At 47.8% G+C, this 22285-nt stretch overlaps 1 protein-coding gene across 1 annotated transcript; it reads left to right on the forward strand.

Annotated features, from left to right (window-relative positions):
* Window positions 1-226: 226 nt before the first annotated feature.
* On the forward strand, window positions 227-7568 carry LOC136358644 (interferon-induced very large GTPase 1-like). Its single transcript, XM_066314560.1, has one exon. The coding sequence runs from the start codon at window positions 255-257 to the stop codon at window positions 7554-7556; it is 7302 nt and encodes a 2433-aa protein (XP_066170657.1). The 5' UTR covers window positions 227-254; the 3' UTR covers window positions 7557-7568.
* The last annotated feature ends 14717 nt before the right edge of the window (window positions 7569-22285 follow it).

The raw sequence follows: 22285 nt of genomic DNA on the forward strand, positions 1-22285 counted from the left end.
GTGTGTCTGTGTGTTTCTGTGTCTGTGCTGTCTCTGGGATACACACTCAGCTTCAGGGCTGGTCCTGCAAACCAGAAAGCAACAGTCACATCCAGTGTGCTGGAAGGAGAGCCTGGCTCTCGTGCCATCCCAGGCTGGGCTCCAGCAGCCGGCTGGGAGCAATCCTTGGGGCTTCAGCAGCTGCAGAGCCTCTGCCAGGAGGCTGGGGCCTCTGACAGCACCTTAGGGAAAGTCTCTTTTCTTCCTCCACAGACATGGCTTCACAGGAGGACACACAGGAGAGGGAGGAAAAGGCACAGCTCCTCGCAGAGGCTTTTCAGAAGGAAGGATTGAATGCTGGATACTGGCTGCCCAAAGTGTCACAGATCCTGGGTATCGAGTGCAGAGAAGCCCTGCAACATCTGGAATATGAAGACTACCTCAGGCTGGAGTGTGAGGTACGGTACCGCTGGGAGAAGAAGGCACTCCAGAAACTCCTGAAAATAACAGAAGAGAAAACAACCACTACAGACATGCAGAAGAAGCACTTGGAGAACAAAAAGCAAAGACAAGAAGTAGCCAAACAAGCCCTGAAGGATCTGACAGAAATGCACAACAGCCAAAGCCACAGCCAGGATGCTGTGAGGCACAAAGCAGAGACTCTGTGGCAAGCCATGGAGATTCCCAAAGAGTTCTGGCCACCACCAGAGAAACCCTTGGCAGATATGCTGGAGAGCATGCAGAAGCAGCTGGAGCAGCAGGAGCTGTCAGCAGTCAGGAGGGAGAACATCCCTGACACGGAGGTGCTGAGGCGGGCGTCAGGGGGACTGGCCCTGCAGGGCATCTACAGAACCAGCAGACCTGAAGATGTGCTGGCAAAGCGAGAGCAGCTCCTCAAGGTTCCTGAGGGATTCCAGCTCACTGGTCCAGAGCAAGGATTGCTGCTTGAGGGGAAGGAGTTCTCGTCCTCTGCAGCAGAATCCACTTTCACCAAGTCCATGGAGCAGCTGGGGTTCAGCATGAGTGTTTCTGCCAAAGCTGTTTCCTGGGTGACTAATCTGGGATCAGGTAAAGATCACAGCATCTCCTCACAGTCACAGGACACCAACCAGTCCCACTCTGAGCAGAGCTACTTTTGCAGCACCAAGTACCAGTACATCCCTCTGGCCTCTTGCCACTTCCAAAGGCACCAGCTTCTCCTCTCGGATGCGGCTCTGCAGGAGCTGCAAGACATGGAGCAGCTTTTGAGCTTCACTCAGGAAGACAAGGCCCTCCTGCTGGATAGGTGTGAGAGGTTCTTCAGCAGGTTTGGGTCCCACGTAAACCAGGGTCCCCTCCACTTTGGGGGGATATTCTGGTGGAAGGCATCCACAGAAGGATTCCGAGCCGAGCAGAGGGAAGAGATTAAATTACAAATGTCTAAAGCACTGAACCGCTATGTCAGGGCCAGCCGAGGTGGCTTCAGGGCCAGTGCTGTGAGAGCCCTTGATGTTCCTAAATCCAACTCAAAACCTTCTGTCCTGGGAAGAGCTGGAGAGAGTTCCCATACAACAATTCTGCTCTATGTGGTCAACACAGGGGGCCCCCCAGACACAGCTTCTCTTCCTCAGTGGAGAACAGGGCTCGTGTCTGATAACACAACGTGGTGCGTTATCGACCGTGGCTTTGAGCTGATCCCAGTGTGGGAGATCATCCTGTGCAATCACCGCGGGGATTTTAAGTCCGTGGGTCAGATGAGCAGAGCCCTCAGGGCTGCGTACAAAGAGCTGACAAATCAGAGAGTTAGAACTACTTTTGGAGAGGAAATAGAAATTGCAGTGCAAGAGGCCAGAGATTTCATGGGGACTGTAAAGGCTTGGGAGGTGACGGTGGATGAAAGAAAGCTGCTCATGCTGATGGAGCTAAAAGATGATCTGAATGCAAAAACCAGGAACCCCAGTGTGTGGATCAACATGTGCCTGTCAGACAAAGCCCTGCAGGACTTTCTGGTGAACACTGTGCACAGCTGCCAGGAGTCACCTCCAGAAAACACCAGCTCTATCAAGGTAATGTTGAGAAGCCTCCTGGATCCTCATATCTACTCTGTCAAGGACTTCCCTGAGGCTTCCTCCATTATGCAGTGGATCTCCCAGACTGAGCATGCACTTCCCGAGTCTCCCAAAGTCTCTGAGCTTGGAGAGCTCATCAAAACACTGCAGCAAATGAAGGAGCACATCCATGCTGTCACCTATGCACCAGGAAGCTCTGCTTATGCTGTTCATGATGCAAAGATAGAAGCCACCCAGACCAGCAGCCTGGCCATTTATTCCTTACTCCAGTCTCTCCAGGAACGGGCCCAGAAGGACATGGAACTGTTGGTGCTCTTGATTGCCACCAGCACAGGGTACCAGGTGGAAAGCAGCAGTTTCCAGCACCTCCTTGGACACCCAGAAATTCAGTACATGGCCAAGGAAATGGAAGCGGCACATGAGGAGTACGTGAACCTGAAGAAGCAAGATGCCAACAGAGCTGAGGCCTTCCTCCTGCTGACGGGTCTGACTGTGACACCTGAAAGACAAGAGCTGTCCCTTGAGCAGAAGAGGGAGCGTTTAGTCTTCATGGAAGGTCACATGAAAGGCACGTGGTCCCCACGGATAAAGAATCTCCTCCAAAAGCACAGTGGAGATGAAGACTGGGAGAGGCTGGAACGGGACTTGCGTTCCTTGATCAGTGGGAGCTTGGATGAGAAATGGGATAAACAGAGGATGCAGAACATACTCAGTGACCTGGAACACTCTTTTCCAACCACTGAGCCCCCCAATCAATCCAAGTCCAAGTCAGACAGCAGCCAATCCAAAGCAAATGAAGCCATTGCAAATCAGGAGTTCCTGCAGTTGCTCAAGCGTCTTGGACTGGAAAGTCACTATCCAAGAAAAATGGGGATGCCAAATTTCCACACCATCTGCAAGACAGCTCTGAAGGACACTCAGCCCAGCCAGGACACAGAACTGCCATGTTACTTCTTGCAAAAGCTGTTGACTGTGGATTACCAGGTGAGGTACCTGACTTGCTGGGATAAGAGCAACCCAGGCCTTGCACCCAAGCCACAAACCAGAGAAAAAGAGGATAAACCGTCAGACCCTTTTGAAGAGTTTCTTGACAATCTGACGGAAGCAGCACCTGAACCTGTAAGCAGGGATGGCCATGTGCACCCCATGGACCTGCAGATGGCCATTTTCCATTGTGCTGATGACTTCCTGAGACAGACCCTTGCAACCAAGCTGGCCTTCTGCCAACTGGCGCTGCCTCTGCTGGTGCCCAACCCGTGCACTTCACACATCGAGTTCCCGCTCTACGCCCTCAGCCAAATCCAAAGGACCTGGAAAGAGGCAGGGAAATCAGGAAATCAGTCTGGAACAAAGAGTTACAACAACAAACTCATCTTTCAGGCCCAGACACCCATCGTGTCCTTCATCCGCATTGGCAGCTCAGCCTCCTCTTCCAAGTCTCAGCTCCTGAACGCTCTGCTGAGCAGACGCAAACATGACACTTTTTTCCACCGCCACTGCAGGGGCAGCACCAGAGAGCGTTTGCTGATGGAAGGGGTGGTGGAGATCGCCTGGTACTGCCCCCGCGGGAGCCCCGATGACACCTTTGAGTGCTGCATGGCTTTCTGTAACCTGCATGGAGATGCCAGGGATCACGGAGCACAGCTGCAGTTCCTGCAGGAGATATCTGCTGTGAACGTGGCTCTTGTGTCTGACTTGGAGCACATGGACAGAAAGAAGAAAGAGATTCTGCAGGGCTTGTGGAAGTCACAAAGGCCTTTGGTTTGTCTTCTCACGGAAAAAGAGAATGTTGCAGCTGGACGATCCAGTAAAACAACAGTAATAGGGATCAAGAACAGAAATGAAGCAGAACTGATGGACCAGCTGACCAAGGCAATTGGAAGTCTCCTTGAAGGGTCTAATCCATGTTTCAGTCTGGAAACCTGCGTGGACAAAGCTCGCCAGCACGGATTCGTAGTGGATGTAGACCAACCCTCGTGTTTGACAGCCAAAGCAAAGGCCAAGGAGCTGGTGGACCTTCTGAAGAAAAACAAGCTGTCTGAGATCAAATCCCAGCTGCTGCCACTTCAAGGAAAACTGTGGAATGAGTGGTGCAAAAAGGACAAAGAACTCACTCGCTTGCAGGAGAAAGGAAACAAAAGCATTGAGCATCATCGCAGCCAAATTGAAAATGAGAAGAAATCAATAAGAAGGAAGCAATTTGATCAAGCTTTTCCCCTCAACCCACTGATGAAATCATTCCTTGGCTTTCTCCAGACCCAGCCAGCAGATACCAAGAAATACTTCCTTCAGTGGATGAAGGTCTTTATGGACAAGCTGTCCTGTGGCCCCCTTGAAAAACTGAGGAGTGACTATCACGAGGTATGGTTTGAAATCCAGTCAAGAAAGAAAAGCAAGGAAAAATGCAGGGTGAATTCTGATTTGGTGAGTCGCTTGGATGCCCTCTCTGATGAAATCAACAATTCATCCATTGGCCTGGAGCACCTTCTGAGAGAGGCAGGGCAGATTTATGAAGCTCTGCAATTAATGAAGACAAAGAATTACAATTTTTCCAAACTGCCAGAAATCGCAGCAGAGCTGATGGTTTTGGGATATCCTGTGGAGCTGATGGATGGGGACGCTTCTTACCTGCCCTTGTGCTGGGTGGGAGCAATCTTTGACAGCTTAATTGAGAGGCTGGGGGACAAACGAGTGTTTGTGCTCTCGGTGCTGGGCATCCAGAGCACGGGCAAGTCCACCCTGCTGAATGCCATGTTTGGTCTGCAGTTCAACGTCAGCGCGGGGAGATGCACCCGCGGAGCCTTTATGCAGCTGATCCCAGTGGGCCAGGAGCTGCAGCAAGACCTGGGCTTTGATTTTGTGCTGGTGGTTGACACAGAGGGACTTCGTGCCATCGAGATGGCCAATAAACAGTCCCTGAACCATGACAACGAGCTGGCCACCTTTGTCATTGGTGTTGGCAACTTGACCGTGATCAATGTCTTTGGAGAAAATCCATCAGAAATGCAAGATGTTCTCCAGATTGCTGTGCAGGCTTTCCTGAGGATGAAGAAAGTCAATCTTTCCCCAAGCTGCATCTTTGTCCACCAAAATGTGGGAGAAATAACTGCCAGGGAGCAGAACATGGAAGGACGAAGGCATTTTCAGGAGAAGCTGGATGAAATGACTGTGGTAGCTGCTCAGCAGGAATTCTGTGATGTCTCCTCCTTCAGCGATGTCATTTGCTTTGATGTGAACACGCACATTCTCTACTTTTCTCACCTGTGGGAAGGAAACCCCCCAATGGCACCACCCAACCCCACCTACAGCCAGAACGTCCAGCAACTCAAGAGCAAAATCCTCCAGGCTGCCCAGAAACAGTTGCAGCGCCGCATTTTGAGGCTCTCAAGCCTGAAAGATCGGATTGGCGATCTCTGGAATGCTTTGCTGAATGAAAACTTTGTTTTCAGCTTCAAGAATTCCCTGGAGATTGCTGCCTACAGGAAACTGGAAAGTGCCTTTAGTCAGTGGACCTGGAAGCTGAGGAGTCACGTCTTAGATGTCCAGATGAGACTGGACAACAAAATTCGGAATGGGGACTTGCAGAATGTCACCAGAAAACAGCTTGAAGGGCTGGTGCAAGAGACAAGTGATGACATTGAGAAAGAAGTGGAAAAGTATTTCAGGGAAGACCAAGACCATGAGATACTGGTACAGTGGAAATCAAGCACAGAGCTGAAGCTGAAAGAGCTGAAAGAGACTCTTATTAATGAAACGAAAAAGAAATGTGAGAATCTTATTGAGCTACAGAAGGAGCAGAGGAAACTGGATGCCAGGAATTTGCAATATGAAGATGAGCTCCTGAGAAGGAGTAGGGAGCTGGCTGTGAGTCTGAAAGGGAAGAGTCTCAGTGAGAGAGAACTGAGAGACAACTTTACTTTTGTCTGGAACAAGTGGATTGCTGAAGTCTCCCGTGCTGCTCCTCCTCCAGAACAGGTGGATATTGATGTGGAAATTGAAGATGTCCTTCTGGGGCACTTCAAGGAGCCAGGTTTCCATGAACGGATCAGGTCATTTTCTAGAGGCAGAGGATTTTCTTTTGACACGGACAAACACATTTCAAAGACAAAGTATTTCGGCTTTATCCCAGATCCCAGGAGCTTTTTCAGTGCTGATGTCATCGACTTTCAGCACATCACAGAAAACATCATAGCGAGTGTGATGGCAGGCATTGATAAGAGGGAACAGGAGAAACGTGATTATAGTCGAAGTTTTATTCATGAAATACTCAATGAAGTACAGGAAGGTGTGAACTCTGTCCCCAGCCATGCAAAATGTACTTTTAACAGAGAGTACAGCATCGATTTGTCTCTGTATCTGTGCAAAATGGCAGCAGAGAGGTTTAAAGCCATGCACGAAGCATTTCTAAAGGCAAATGACCCAGTCGTGTACCTGAACAGCAAGAGAGAATATTTCTTCCAGTGTTTCCAGATTTCCTGCCAAGGAGCTGCTTCAGTCACAACTTTTGCTGTTTTCCTTTGTGACAAGATTGAACCAGCTCTTCGCCAGGCAGTCTATGAGAGGACAGCTAAAGACATTGCTGAGGATATGCAGGGCAAATCACCAGATTTCCAGGGCAACAGAGCCAATCTGGAAGTTTCCATTCTGAGATACCTGGCAGAAGAGGAGAATTTTGAGTATTTTAAGCAGTACCTTAAGTTTCCAAAAGATTTTTTTCAGAGTTATATTGAGACACGAGTTAAAAGTCATTGTTTAGATGGGAACAGAAGGCTGGAGAAGTTTTTTGATTCCTCTCTTAATCTTCTTTTTCGAAACATCTGGTCAGCTGTTTCTTTATCAACCCAAATTGTCAAAGACAGAAAGGACCGAGAAGACAAAATCTCTCTTTGGCTGGATGAGTTTTGCAGGGAACTGACAGAGGTGATCAACTTGCCCAGAAGTGACCTGAAGGGCATCGAGCACCAGGAGGTCACAGACATTGAGTTCCTGAGCAGTGCCGTGGCAAAAGCTGTGGAAGACCTGAGGGACAGGCTCAAGAAAAAATTTGCTGATGCTGACATGAGCTCATTTTCAACACAGCCTCACACCATCCTGGCAGAGCATTTTTCGGGGTGCTGGGAACAGTGTCCCTTTTGTGGGGCTGTCTGCACAAACACCATGCAGGGACATGATGGAGACCATCAGCTCATCTTCCATCGGCCACAAGGTGTGACAGGATGGAAGTGGATTGATACAGACCACCTCAGCATTGACATTTGTTCCAGCCTTGTTGCAAGTGACTGTGAATTCCGTTATGCTGGTAGTCCATGGATCCCATACAAGACATATCGTGATGCTGGACCTCCTGTTTCCACTTGGAACATTCTTCCTGATTCATCCATGCAGGCGTACTGGAAATGGTTTGTGTCTCATTTCAGGACACAGCTGGAAGCTTTGTACAACAAGAAATTTCAGGGAAGAGGAGAAATCCCTGAGGCGTGGCAGAGAATCACCAAGGAGGAAGCACTGTCCGAGCTGGAGAAGCGTTAGGCCACTTCCTTGTGGTGGAAGGACCACAGCAGCTTTGCAGTTTTGAAGAACTATAGGCTCTTTTTTAGGGCTCTCCACAAAATGTAGTTCCAATGATGATGCTCTCAAGCCCAATGAAGACAATGGTATCCAATTGCTCCCAAATTTGGTGAGATAGGGCAAATTACTGTGGCCATCGCTCAGTAACTCCCTCACTTCATGACAAAGCCAGAATTCTCTTCCCTTCTTGCCATCAACATTTCCCTCTGCTTTGTCCTGGAGCCAAACCAAACCCCCTCCTTGGGGTGATCAGCCTCGTGGCCAAGCCTGAGCCCAAGGGCCAGGGCCAAGGCAGCACTCCAAGCACCCCTTGGATCAGCTGCTGTGGGACAAGAAGGGACAGTGCCCCAAAGGCAGTTTTCCTGCAGCAAGGAGGTGTCCTGCTTGGAGAAAGGGCTGTGGGACCTGAGGCCAGCTCCATGCTGGCTGCAAGCTGGGCTGTTTGGCTTTTGGGCACCATCCTTCCTTCTCTGCCTGACTGCAGCCTCCTGGATCAGCTGAGGCCGTTCTCCCAGCAGGAGCTGTTGTGCCCCTGGGCTCAGGAAAGCAGTGACAGGACTGCCCTGGGGCTCAGGCAGTGCTTTCACTCCCTGTCTGGGAGGTGCTGTGTCTCTGTCCAGGGCAGCCACTCCTGCTCAGGTGCCTGGGGCTGCTGCCCTTCCCTCCAGCCCTCAGCCCTGGCAGGAGCTGCTCCTGCCCTTGGCCTCTCTGCTGAGCAAAAGCCTTTGGAGTGCCCCATGTGGAGAATCCTGTCTGCCAGCACTTTCTGCAGCAGCTAATAAAGTTGATTTGCACCGTGCTGCTCTGTGTCTCGTTTGTGTTCAGGGGAGCCACAGCTGGGGGTGACCTGAGCTCTGTGTGCTGCAGACAGGCAGGGGACAGGGGGGTGGCACTGGGACAGGGGCTGTGGCAGCAGAGGCTCTGCTCCATTCAGGGTCTCTGCTCCAGGAGGGGCTTCACTGTCTGCAGGGACAGCAGAGAGGGCAGGGAAACCCAAACCACAACATCCAGGGAAACCAATGTCAGTGGCAGGTGCTGAGGGAGGCAGCAGTGGGAACCAAGGCTGGCCTGTCACACACACAGAGGGCTGAGAAGGTTGATCCCAGCCAGGTTCTGTGCTCTGGAGCTGCTCAGCTGGGCACCTGTGGGACAAATGGGAATGGGTCCAAACTCTGCCCAGCCCAGCCCTGGCCAAGCAGAGCCAGAGGCAGTGACAGGAGCCAGAGCTGGGCTGTGTGAGCTTGTGCTGCAAGGGCTGAGTGCCAGGGACTGAGGACAGCTGGGCTGGGAGGGGATTTGGGCTGGCTCCTGGAGCCACACTGGGAGTGGAGGTGCCCCTGGCCCTGGTGTCACCTCCTGGGCTGTGTGGGGAATGTCCCAGTGCAGCTACTGGAGTGAGTGGGGGAGACCCAGTGCCACAACTGGGTGCAGTGGAGAGGACCCAGTGCAGCAAGGGTGGATGGCCTCAGGCCTGGGCTGGGGTATCAGGAGGGTGTAGGGTCCCTCTCCTGCTACCCTCCCCTGTGCCAGCTGTCCCAGCTCCCTCTGCAGTACAGCCAGACTGTTCCCTGCACCTTTCCCTGTCTCTGCCAGGACCCCTTGGCCAAAGTCCCCCTCATTGGGATCGTCTGGCACCTCCTTCCTTGCAGGCCCTGCTGTGGGGAGGAGCAGAAAGAGCCTAAAAGTGTTCTCCAGCCTCAACAATTCTTGGATGTGGTGCCTTCCAGTGACACCGAGTTGCTGCTGCTCTTCCTGACTGTACCAGCTGGTACTAAGGTGTGGTGACCCTGTGTAACACCCAGAACATTTATTTATGTGTAAGGGGCTAAACTGAGGTTCCTTTACTCTGGCTTGGCACACAGGAGAAATACCGAGCAGACATTCTGAAGAGGTCAGTATTACACATAACTTTGATGGCAAGAGTCAAAAAATGAAAGAATTTGATGAACCTTTTCCAGTCTCTGACACCCTGCAGGGTCCCAAGGAGAGCTGCTGGTGTTGGGGTGTGACTGTAAAGTGGAGCAGGATCTGTCCAGCGGGGTCTGTCTGCTGCACACACTGGGAAAAATGGGGCTGGTGAAGGAGGGGTACAGGGCTGGGATGCCTGGCTGGGAGGAGCTGGGATGGGGATGGAAGTGTGATTACAATTGACAAAGAGACATGGTGTCTGTGGGTTACACACACAAAGCCATTTATTGATATGCCTAGATGAGTCTATATGCCTTTTCATCATATAATAAATAACATCACCAAGGTACGTTGCTTAAGTCATGCCTTGTACAAACTAACACAGGTATGAACTGTCTTATCTAAGGTCTGCTTGCTTAGCACATATCATACCAAGCACATCACTGTCTCTTACATTCCTTTCTCAAACTCCTGCTTTTTTTTGCCAAGGCTTGTGGCCCACTAATGCTAACATGTCCATTTCTGTCATGAGATGCACAGTGCTCCCAGCTCGGCTCTCTAGCTGTATTCCTTGTGCATTGTTTCATTATATGAAGCATCCCATTCCCTTTTCCCCAAAGGTATGGCTATTAAACAAGTCTGGAAAGGATCCCTGGGGGAAGTCATAGACAGCCACAATGTAGATTCATTTAAGGCTTGAGCTGGTGTAAGCCACACATTACATTTTGGAAGGGGAGGCTTTGCGACCACCTCTCCTTTGCTGAGAATCCACAGACACAGAAGAGCTAATGTTTGAATTCTCCACATCTCGTTCTAATCATAGCTTGCCGATCCCACAATTCAACAATTAAGTTATCCCTTGTTTGATTTGTACAGCAATAGCTAGAACACGTTGGTGTGTAAATTCTATTCTCTGCAAAAAACCCCACAATCAAATTCCCATAAAGGCATAGGACCAGAAAGATGCTGTTGGAGAACCTTAGGTCCTAATTGTTCTCTAATAAATGCAAATGGAGTAAATGACCTGGCAATCTGGCGATAGCAATATTAACATAAAATGCTAGCAATATATGTGATTTTACAAGTAGCTTGTACCTTACAATGTAAGCAAACAACTGTCACTACTGGATGACAGCTAAAATTATATGACTGACACCATGCTACTCTTTCTGCATGCCTTTCTGCCTGGATACGAGCATATTGTAATGCTTGCATTATATCATAAACATCACTACCGCTCTACTGCAGCAGTGATGGGTTAAGTGCTCTGCAAGTCCTCTGAACCGCTCTTCTGGCTGCTTCTGGGTCTTCCAGCCTGCTGTAGGAAAGGCCAAACCAACTGTCTCTGGAACAAGTTGATCTTGCAGCTCATGAATTGGTGAGAGGTCACTGAGTCCTCCCGGGTCAGGCAGAGGCTGGCTGGGGTGATTGCAGGCTCTCAGTAGTTCTGGACTCAGCAGTCTGAGAGAGCAGAGGTGAATGTGAAGCGGGTAAAACTGTGGGGGAAATGTCAGGGTGACCGGGGTCCTCAGGAGAGGTGTTCAAGGGTTCTGTGAATAATCTCAGATTCTTAGCTGGGATCCACCTTGGGCCATTTTCTGTTGAGACATGAGCAAATCCTCTTCCCCATATGACAAGGTGATAAGATCCCATAATTTTACCTGTTTCTAGGTCCTTAATAAGGACCGGGGCTTTCTGTTTAACTTCCAACTTGGAGTTGTTGCTGAAATGCTTCACAATTGGAGGGTGAGGAGCAATTAAAAAAGTTACAAACATACATTGCTTTCAGTAATGGCTCTGGCAGGGTGGCATTCCCCATTTCCCCTTTCTGTTGCAACAAAAAAAGCTTTAGTGAAACGTGAGCTCTTTCAATTACGGCTTGTCCTGTGAGGGTGTGAGGAATCCCTGTTTTGTGCGTTACCCTCCAAAGGGCAAGGAAATTTGGGACCCTCTGGGAAATGTATGTTGGGCCATTATCAGTTTTGATTTGTGAGGTGATTCCCAGGACCACAAAGGCACTTGCAAAGTGACAGCAAATGTCCTTTGCTGATTCTCCTGTGTGACAGGACGCAAACAAAGCACCTGAAAAGGTATCAGTAGAGGAATGAATGTGCTTAAGTCTGCCAAATTCAGGGAAATGAATAACATTTTGCCAAATTAGAAGGCTCTCTAGACCTCTAGGGTTAACCCCCCCCCCAGGAGGGAGGGAAGGACTTTCTCTGGCGGTCTGGGCACACAGCCACAATACTAGCAGCTTGGCGTGTGGTCAAGTCAAGGGTGTGGGCGAGTGCAGCAGGGTTCTGGTGAAAGAGAAAGTGACTGACTTTGGCCTGGGAAAGGCGGTCTGGGAGTTGAATGGATATGGCAAGTAAATCTGCTTGGTGTTTCCCCTCTGCAATAAAACCAGGTAAAGTCATGTGAGACCTAACATGCATCACAAAGTAGGGATGCTGTCTAGTACGTAAAAGGAAAACAAGTTGTTTACACCACTGCAACTGTTCCTTGTTGGGTACATCCTTTAGTACTGCAGCCTCAGCTCTCTCTACAAGTCCTGCAACATAAGACAATCTGTTATTAAGTTAAAAGGGCTGACAAATCGCTGAAAAGCTCGGACAACAGCTGCTAATTCAACAGTTGGTGGTGAACCTAATACAGTAGTGTTATCCAAATCACATCAACTGAGATTGCTGTTCCACCAAAACAGCACTGACTTCTGGGCGCGACTGGATCCATCTGTAAAAAACAGTTAAAGCCTGCAATGGGACTTCACTTCTCTTGGGTTGCATTAGAAGACTCAAGCTGGTTGCTACAAGCTTGTGCTTTGGAGGATATGTAGAAAGCTGTCCAGAAAAGTCAGTAAGGGCCGTTTGAAAAACTTCAGATTGTTGCAACAGCCACTGTAAAAAAAAGGTAGTAACAGGCAAACAGATTGAACAAAAATCCACACCTGCAAGTGTGGTAAGTCTTTGTCTAGCTTTTACAATGAGCAAAGCAAACATTTCATGTTGTGTGTTTACAGTTTTAAACATCTGATGTGGCAAAAAATCCACTCAGTGATCAGCAAGGGGTCAGGTGCTTTAGGATCCCACTGGAATATCAAAGCAGAGGTTGCCTAGCGAGATTCAAAATAATTAAGGAAAAGGGCAACTCAGGGGTCCATCGGGCTGCTTGCTGATTTGAAATAGCATCAGCTACCACTTGCAATGCCTGGCAGGCTTCTGGTGTGAGTGGGCGATCCGGTTCCCCTTTTAGCAGATCAAACAAAGGGCTCAGATCAATGTTTGAAATTCCTAACAAGGAACGAACCCAATTAATTGAACCGAAAAGTTTTCGAGTGTCATGCAAAGTACGAATGTCTGTGTGAATCTGCAAAACCTGAGGAGACATACCCTGGGTCCTAATGCACCAGCCAAGGTATTTCCAAGGAGGTTGAGACTGGATTTTTCAGGAGAAACAGAAAACCCTGCTTGGGTTACAGCACCAGTGACAAGGGCTAGGGCTTCCTCCATGATCTCCTGTTTCTCTGCTGCAACAAGGATGTCATCCATGTAGTGATACAAGGCAGCAGGCATTTTCTGGCAAATGGGGCTGAAGACCCTCCCAACAAACCACTGGCAAACAGAGGGGGAACATTCCCTGCCCTGGGGTAGCACCACTCAGTGATATCTCTGCCAAGGTGCTTGCATGTTGATACTAGTGTTAGCGAGGAAAACACATAATCAGGGAAATGATTACGTGGGTGCTTTATTGATGAGAGCTCTGGGAGCCAGGGTACAAACCCAAATCCAACTCTGACGAGGGTCCAAAAGGGGCCCTGTATTATACCATTTCATTTCATAACTCTATGTTAATCATTACACTACATTGTTCTATTGTATACAGCCAAGCATGAATTTTGGTAAATATCTTCCCTTGTGATTCTCACAATTCTAGTTTGAGATAATAATCATGTTCGGCTATCAACAATCATTACAATTCTATCATCTATCTTATGATGATTAGGTAGAGTTTCACCCGACCTAGCAAAAGGATAACTTTATTTCCAAGTACAAATTGTCCCAACCTTTTTCTTCTCCCCTCACCTCGATTACCCAGGCAAAGTTATACTTGATTTGGTTGGAACAATGGAAGCAACATCCTGGTTGCAGTGAAGCTGAGGCTCTATTCCCAGCTTTGTGGTAACAGAAATTATTAACCCTATCTTAACACTAGGAACAGAGAAGGCAAATTTAGGTGCATCATCAGGATGTAAAGGAATGCCAAAAAAGCAATCTCTCAAGTCTATGACTGTCAAATGCCAGTCTCGAGGAATCATAGTGGGGAAGGGGAGACCAGGCTGCAGGGCTCCCACATCTTCGATGGCATCAGTAATTCTGTGGAGATCCTGGAGCCAGTGCCACTTGCCAGTTTGTTTTTTAACAACAAGCAGAGGTGAGCTCCAGGGACTGGTAGAGGGGACTCTATGTCCCTTTTGAAATTGTTCCCAAACAAGCCCAGTAAGTGCATGTAATTTAGGCAGTGGAAGGGGCCATTGATCCACCCAACAAGGGCAGCCAGGGCCTGATTAGTGTGGCCCATGTAAGTTAAGAGCAGGTTTTGCCAACGTTTCTCCCACTCCTTCTCCCATAAGCTGTATTGCGTGGGAGATAACAGCAGCCGGGCAAGAGTTTTTAAATCATAAGGAGTCATTGTGTGGACAGCTGTTGGGGAAGATGAATCAGGGAAACCTTATCAATATGATTGCTTAGCAAAGATTTTGAAAATATGAAACCTATAATGGAAATAGAAATGAAAGCTGACTTTGAGTTGTAGGATACTGAGTCTTAGTTACTATATAACCTGTAAACAGTGGTCTGGCTGGCTGAAGGAGAATCTCTTTTGATTGAACAATACCTTTCTGCTGGCTAAGGGATCCAAAGGTCAATGTAGCAAAACAGAAGTCTAAAGAGTCGTTTTTAGAGTTTAAAATATAACACAGTATGGTAATATAGTAGTTCTTATAGGCTGTATGTAGATTCTATAGGATTTTGTGTCTTGTATTGGTTGGTCACTGTAAATTAGAATATTCACCACAAAAGGAAACATAATGTATTGTAACAAAGACCTCGCTCTCTTAACTCTCTTAACTCTCTTAACTCTCTTACCTCTTGCCTCTTAACTCTTACTCTTACCTCTCCTCTTAACTCTTAGTCTTCCTCTTCCCCCTACTCTTGCTCTCTCTTCCCCCTGCCACTTTGCTCTCTCACTCCCTTCTCTCTTAGCTCTCACCCTGCTGTTCTTTCTCCCTCTCTCTTTAGGACTTCCCTTCAGCCCAGGCTGGTGGCTGAAGGCAAGGCCCTTTTACCCACGACCCTTGCAATAAACCCACATGTTCTAGAATATCCAGGTTGGCAGAATTCCTTGTCACAGCTGTCCACAGATTCGCCTACAGACAGCAAACACAGAGTCCAGCAAGCTTACAAAATGTGGTGAGCCGATACCATGCTCTGTAGCTGCTCACCGGAGCTCTTTCATTTCTGAGAAGGACAGCTGTTCCCAACGGACAGTTCGCCATCATGTTCCCTTATATATTACCAGGGCTACAATTCTTTCAGCAATTTCAAAATCTCCCTCCTTTAATGCTTGTTGTTTTAATTGTACCCAGTTGTCATGAGGGTCAGGGGGATATAAATCAGGTTCTTTGTCAGGATCAGTGGGTCCAGGATCAAAGGGATCCTCCTCCAGACCATTCTGATCACTCTCCTTGCTGTCAAAGGCAGCAGTGAAAAGTCTCACGGAGTGGTGAGGGCCCCCCTCCCTTTCCCCACAATAGCTGGTGCCACGTGTTGGCAGGGACTCTGAGATAGTGGGAAGCTGGACAGAGCAACACATGTCAAGCCAATGTGGTTAGCATCACATTCTCCGTTTATTCTCTCTCAAATGGCGGGTTTTATACTCTTCAGCATGGCTTACAATGACAGATCATAAAAAAAAAAATGCAAACAAACATTGTTCAGCTTATTCTTAAGGTGGCTGAAATGTTCACACTACAAAACTATATCTGTCAACACCTAGAAACCCACTATATCCATGTGTGCACTTTAACATAATTTCTAGCTGTGACACAGGCTCCACAGGCCCCACAGGCCCCACAGGCCCCACAGACCTCAGATTGAGGCCCAGTCTATAGTAGCTCAAACCCCAATGCCAATATGTGCAACAGCCAAGGGTGTGGTGTCAGGGTCCGCAAACATACGCGGGGAACCTGATGGTTCGTTTTAGGATCTCAGAGCACAAAAGACACAGTGGGGGACAACTCAATACAACAAAAAATGCACCTTTATTTAGTGCCACCAAAATGCGATAGTGGGAGAGAAAATAGAGAATAGTAAGAAAGATAGAAAAGAGGGTAAGGGATTATAGCTACCAACGTGGAGGGCCGAGTCCTTGAGTCCGAGATGCCTATAGATGTGGTTGCTCTCCAGTGGGGTGATCACGAAGGGGAGCAGGGGTCTCCAGGGTTTTATAGGTTGGTCAAGGTGGGGACCAAAGCGAGTGGCACAATGCCAAAGCGGGAGCCACCTGTGTTGAGGCAAAGCAAGGGGCCCAGAGCCAAAGCAGGAGTCACCTGTATCAGGGTTGGGACAAAGGAGAGTCACAGAGCCAAAGCCGGAGCCACGTGCGTCGAGGTTGGGTGCTCAGGGACAAGCTGCACACCGTACATGCCGTACTCGGGTACGGGCGGACCAGTTTGGGCAAGTAGCCTTGGCTCAGTCCACTGTGACCAGTTCCATTGTTCTTGCACACCGTTCTCATGGAGATGCAGACCAGTCCTCTGGGACTTGGCAAACATTCTGCCTCAGCCAGGCCAGGGCTCCTTTCAGAGTCTGGGGTCTCAGTCCTCAGTCATTGGAGACGGTCGTGAGGCATATCACATCCTTGGACAGACTCTGACATGTGGGTAGTGTTTGCTGCAGAGTGGGAGACAGAGACACAATCTTTTCAGTTAAGGATTTATTAGATTCCACCATAAAGGGGGGGCAAGTAGTAGTTTGTTTAGCTTTAGTAGAAGTCTCTTCAGAATACTGAGAATCTGCTGTAGAAGAACAGGCATTCTCTGTATCTTGGGAGTTTTCTTGAGCCTTTAAGGTCTCAAAAGTTACCCTCCATGAGGGTAGCATTTCTGCATCTGCTTTATGTCCCTTGGTTGCAAGATCCCATAGCTTAATGCCTGCTTTGTCCCACAGATCTGATGTAAAGATGATGGACTCAGTGACTCCTGGGATATCCACTGCTACACAATGTAATAAAGCTTTTAAATCATTTGAGGGCAAAGTTGTACCATGCTTTCACAGCAGTCTGTACATAAGCTCAAAAAAGGCTTTTTTCCTGGGCTGACATACCCTGACCCATAGTCCCCTGCAGCAGCTAACCTCCTAAATCCCAGAGTGTTAGCTCACTTCCTGTCTCCAGAGGGATTATTTTGCCGGCCAGCATTCCAGCTTCTTTCCGCAGCACCTTGTTCTGCAGGGCTCATCATCAGCTAGACGATTGTCGCTCCTCACACGGGGCACCATTTGATGGCGATTGACAGAGAAACATGGACTTAATGGGTTGCATGCATGAAACCATTTATTGATATGCCTAGCTGAGTTTATACACCTTTTAATGATATAACAAGTAACATTGCCAACTCTCAGGGTGTAGGAGATAGCTAGCTGCGAGAGGTCACATAAACAATCTGCAGCTAGATAGCAACAGGATGCTGCTCAACCCTTATCTTTATAGTCGGAGACTATGTCCTGGAGGGTGCTTCTGGCCACAGTATCAGATGTGTAGCAGAAGCCATAGGAATGCAGAGGTGGGAGTCAGATTTGCGCTTCTTCATTTAACCAATAGTATGCTTACTTGTAGTTTTATGCATGAGCTTATTAGGTGTGCTATAAATTCTGTAAACGCTTCTAAAAAAACTGAGTCTTGCTATTCGATCGTATCGATTGTGGCAATTTCTCCTGCCGACCGCGACAGCGGGGAGGGTTTCCTCACCTGAGATTCAGGTGGTTTAAAGTCCTTGGCCCTCTTAAAGCCCCGAGTCGCGTTGGTATAAAAAAGCAGAGTCTTCAAGGTTTGTTTTCAGGTTTCTCGTGTTGTTTATTATTGGATATCTCAGAATTTTCTCTACTCCCAGCCGAGGTCCAGACAGCAGCTGGGACACGAGGCGACTGCCTCCCGATGGGATGTTCCCTTACATTTATACAGGTAACCCGATGTTGGTTATTTACTATTTTGTGCCAATGCCTAGTGCCCACACTAAGTGCCATTTCTACTTTGATCCAGTCCACTCTAACTACTTTGTGCCATCACCACCCCAAAAGACGGAGGACGAGGAAGAAGGAGAAGTACATGAGGTACTGCCCAAATTCCACCATCTTGACCCCGTTTACCTCTAGTCTATAAACCCTAAAACTACTGAATTTTGTATCTTCTACTGTGCTAAACTACTGTTTTCACATCCTGGTGGTTTGCAATTCCTTTCTCTGTGTTGGTGGCCTCTCCCATGGACTAAAATCAAACCCAGTGTTTTCCTGGGCTCTGTGCCAAGGTCTCAGAGCCCCCTGGACTGGCTCCACACCCCCCTGTCCAGGGCTCAAATTCCCTTCCTCAGGTCCCAGGTCATCCAAGGGGATGTCCTGGATTCCAACAGCCAAGTACATTGCTTAAGTCATGCCTGGTACAGAGCAACACAGGTATGAACTGTCTTATCTAAGGTCTGTTTGCTTAGCACGTATCGTACCAAGCACATCGCTGTCTCTTGCATTCCTTTCTCAAACTCCTGCTTTTGGTTGCCAAGGCTTGTGGCCTACTAGTGCTAACATGTGCATTCCTGTCACGAGCTGCACAGTGCTCCCAGCTCAGCTCTCTAGCTGTATTCCCACAGTGGTTGCCTGAGTTTTTATAGTGGGTCTGGCTTCATACACAGAATTTTAAGTCTGCACTAGCTCAGCTTTTTCTCCCAGCTTTTTTTCCTCTTTCTACTCCTCCTGTAACTGTTTTCTCATCTGTTCTATCTGCAAGGACAACTATAACTCATTTGCTTCCCAGTTTCCTCTTCTGTTTACACATCTTGTTTCTCTTTTATACTATCTTTTCAGTATTGGTAAGCAGCTTCTAAACAGGCATCTAACATTTGCAAATAATTCCTTTATCTTTCCTGTCCTTTGAATGGCTTGTAGCAAAATTGAAAAGTTCTTCCACAGCTTCCCAGTCGTGCCAGTTATCCTGAAGCCATTTGTCCCAGAAATTGAGCCTTGGACTTGGTCCATGCCTTTTTAAGCAGTTAGTGATATTACTTGTCATCCTGCAGCTGACACCAAATTGTCACAAAGGAGTGTGTTTGAGATTATTTAAAAAATCACTGACAAAGGTATGAGCAAAAGTCAGATTTAAGATTAAGTGACAAAGCACAACAGGTTCATTGGCAAGATTCTCTCTACTTACAAAGGACAGCTAAGGCACAACAAGGGAAAGCAAGCAAAAACAAACCCAAAGAAAATGCAGACAATCAAAAGATAAATTTACTGAGAAATATCTAGGGGTATGTGTGTGTGTGTGTGTGTGTGTAAAGACAGTGTAGACAAGTACAAAAAAGAATTTTGGCCCAAAAGCTTAACACTCGAACCTGACAGTGCTTTAACTCAACTTATACTTTAAGTTTAGTCATTTAACATAGGGACAAATTTAACTTGTAACTCTGTAGGAGAATGGCTAGCTGTGAGAGGTCACGTAAACAATCTGCAGCTGGATAGCAAAAGGATGCTGGTCAGCCCTTATCTTTATAGTCAGGGGCACAGTGTCTGTGGGTGTAACTTCTGGACAATATCAAAATGTGTAACAGGAATCACAGGAATGCAAAGGTGGGAGTTAGTTCGCGCTTTTTCATATAACCAATAGTAAGCTTGCTTTTAGTACTATGCATGAGCTTATTAGGTGTGCTATAAATCGTGTAAATTCCTCTAAATAAACTGAGTCTTGCTGATCGGTCGTATCAATTGCGGCATTTCTCCAGCCGACCGCGGCATAACTCAATCTATAGCTTAAAGTTAACAATCTAACAGAGGAATAACACTTAACATTTAACCTAACTTAGAACCATAACTTCAATATCAAATTTATGAAATTAACAGAAGCACACTTGCCAACACAGCTTATGTTTAACAACTTAGCAAAAGAACCACACTTAGCAGCTTGTAAGTACGCTTCTACGTATAACTTCATCTTACTTACTGGCCTAACGAACTTAGATATCTGAGGTACTTCAAGACCTGAGAAAGCCACATTGCTCCCAGATTTGCTAGACCATATGGGCATCTTTATGCACCCAGACAGAAACAGTCAGTGCCAGCAAGGTACCTGTGAAAAATTCACCCCCGAGGTCAGTGAAATCCTGACTTTGGAGGCCTTTGCATCTCCAGATGGGTGAAGGATTGTGCCTGGAAAAAAGAGGGTATTGGCCCGGGACACGTCGTGTTTTGGTGATCCTCCAAGAATTGCAATCCTGAGGGTTTGCTGGCTCTGAGAGGTGTTCCTCCCCCAGAGGGAGATTGCTGCTCACAGCCCACTGTGGTCCCAGAAGAGCTCAAAAGGGTCTCATTTTGCTGTTTTAGGGTCACATAGGATGGAATGATTTTCTCTGCACAAGCTGGGCAATGCATGGCTGACAAGGTTCCTGTTGCACATCTGGCCAGAGCAGCATTCTGGCCATAATAAAATAATAATGTCCTGATTCTCTAACACAAAAAGGTCTTGTTGGAGAGTTTTTGTCTCTCCTGCAGTTTTGCTGACAACAGAACATTGGGAAAAGGGCCTTCCCTGCTTTTGTGCACAAGTGTGTGAGCACGTGGTGTGCACCTTCAGTGTCTGTGTGTGCTTTCACATGTGCACGTGTGTGTGAGTGTGCAAGGAGGAGGCTGTGTCCTGCCCCACCGCTGGCTCTGTGCTCAGAGTACTGGAACACCTGGAAATATCACTGACACTGCAGGAAAAACAAAAGTTCTCCAACAACATTCTTAGTTTTAGAGAATGAAGACATGACTGTATTAATGCTAGGATGCTGTTCTGGCCAGGATTTGCAACAGAAATTTTTTCATCCACACACAGCCTGGCTTGTGCATAAGAAAATCATTCCATCACACACGATCTTTAGTAGATTTTTTTCCTGAAACTTTATATTGTCAAAACCTATAGAAATTCATTGGTTCAATGTTCATTAGTCTCAAGTTATGCTGTTGCTAGCATTTGGCTTCCTATTGGTTATAGATTTCTTCACCTCAATGCCAATTTGGTCCTCATTCCTTGGTTCTCTTATCAGTCTTTTCTGGACCAGGAGTATCTGGCCACGGCAGGGGTGATGTGTGGAGTTGATGCTCTGTGCTGGTCCTTATCTTTTGTGTATCTTCTGTGCTACTCCCAGTTTGTTGAGATGTTAAGCTCCTCCAGCCTCCAGAGCTAAACCAGTCCTTTGAAAAGAAAATTCAGTCCTTTTTCCTGCAGGGCAAAGGTGAACACAGAGTCACAGAATCACCAGGGTGGAAGAGACCTCCAAGATTACCCAGTCCAACCCAACCCCAACCTCAACTATACCATGGCCCAGGACATGTGGGCCCAAGTGCCATATCTAGTCTTTTCTTAAACACACCCAGAGATGGTGAATCCACCACCCTCCCAGCTAGACCATTCCGATATTTTATTACCCTTTCTGTGAAATCTTTCTCCTAATATCCAGCCTATATTTCCCTTGGCACAGCTTAAGGTTGTGTCCTCTCATCCTGTCAGTGCTGCCTGGAGAAAGAGACCAACCCCACCTGACCACAGCCACCTTTCAGGGAGTTGTAGAGAGTGATCAGGTCACCCCTGAGTCTCCTTTTCTCCAGGATAAACAACCTCAGCTCCTTCAGCCGTTCCTCACAGGGTTTGTATTCCCAGCCCCTCACCAGTCTTGTGGCCTCCTCTGGACGTGCTCAAGCCTCTCAGTGTCCTTCCTAAACTGAGATCCCAGAGCTGGACACAGCACTCAATGTCCATCCTTAAACTGAGATCCCAGAGCTGGACACAGCATTCAGTGTCCTTCCTAAACTGAGGGGCCAGAACTGGACACAACAGTCAAGATGTGGCCTCACCAATGTCGAGTAGAAGAGAAGAATTATCTCCCTGGTCCTGCTGGACACATGTCACGATCCACTAATGTAAGAGGGGGTCATGATGGTTCATTGTACTCAGAGTACGAAAACAATACAGAGGGGATTTCGGTATTAATCAAAACAAATGCACCTTTACTGAGTGCCAACAGCAAATGTGATAGAAGGATTTGAAAAGAAATGAAGGACAGAGAGAAAAGAGAAAGAGGGGGTGGGTAATATCTACCAACTGAGAGATTAAATCCTCATGGTCCAGCCGATAGATCTGTCTTCCTCCGTGGGGTGATCACAAAGTCTTTGGTTAACTCAGGAGTCTTTATAGTCCTTTTGAGGTCCACCAGGAGGGAAACAGGATGGTCAAGGGAACAGGTGCAGGATAGTAGAAAAAGTCCGTACAGGACAAGTCCAGACAGGCCAGTTCCGAACAGGACAAGCCCATCCAAGCAGTGAGCAGGACCCATTGTTTCAGGACTGGTTCCCAGGGAAAACCAGTCTTGGTCCAGTGGACACACCTGCAGGCAACACCTGGCAAATATTCAGTCAGGCCAACATCCCTGTGTTTGGATTTTTAGGGTCTCAGTCCTTTGGGGAGGCTCCAATTTTTGTCCT

Source organism: Sylvia atricapilla, chromosome 3, assembly GCF_009819655.1.
Source record: "Sylvia atricapilla isolate bSylAtr1 chromosome 3, bSylAtr1.pri, whole genome shotgun sequence".
NCBI classification, from domain to species: Eukaryota; Metazoa; Chordata; class Aves; order Passeriformes; family Sylviidae; genus Sylvia; species Sylvia atricapilla.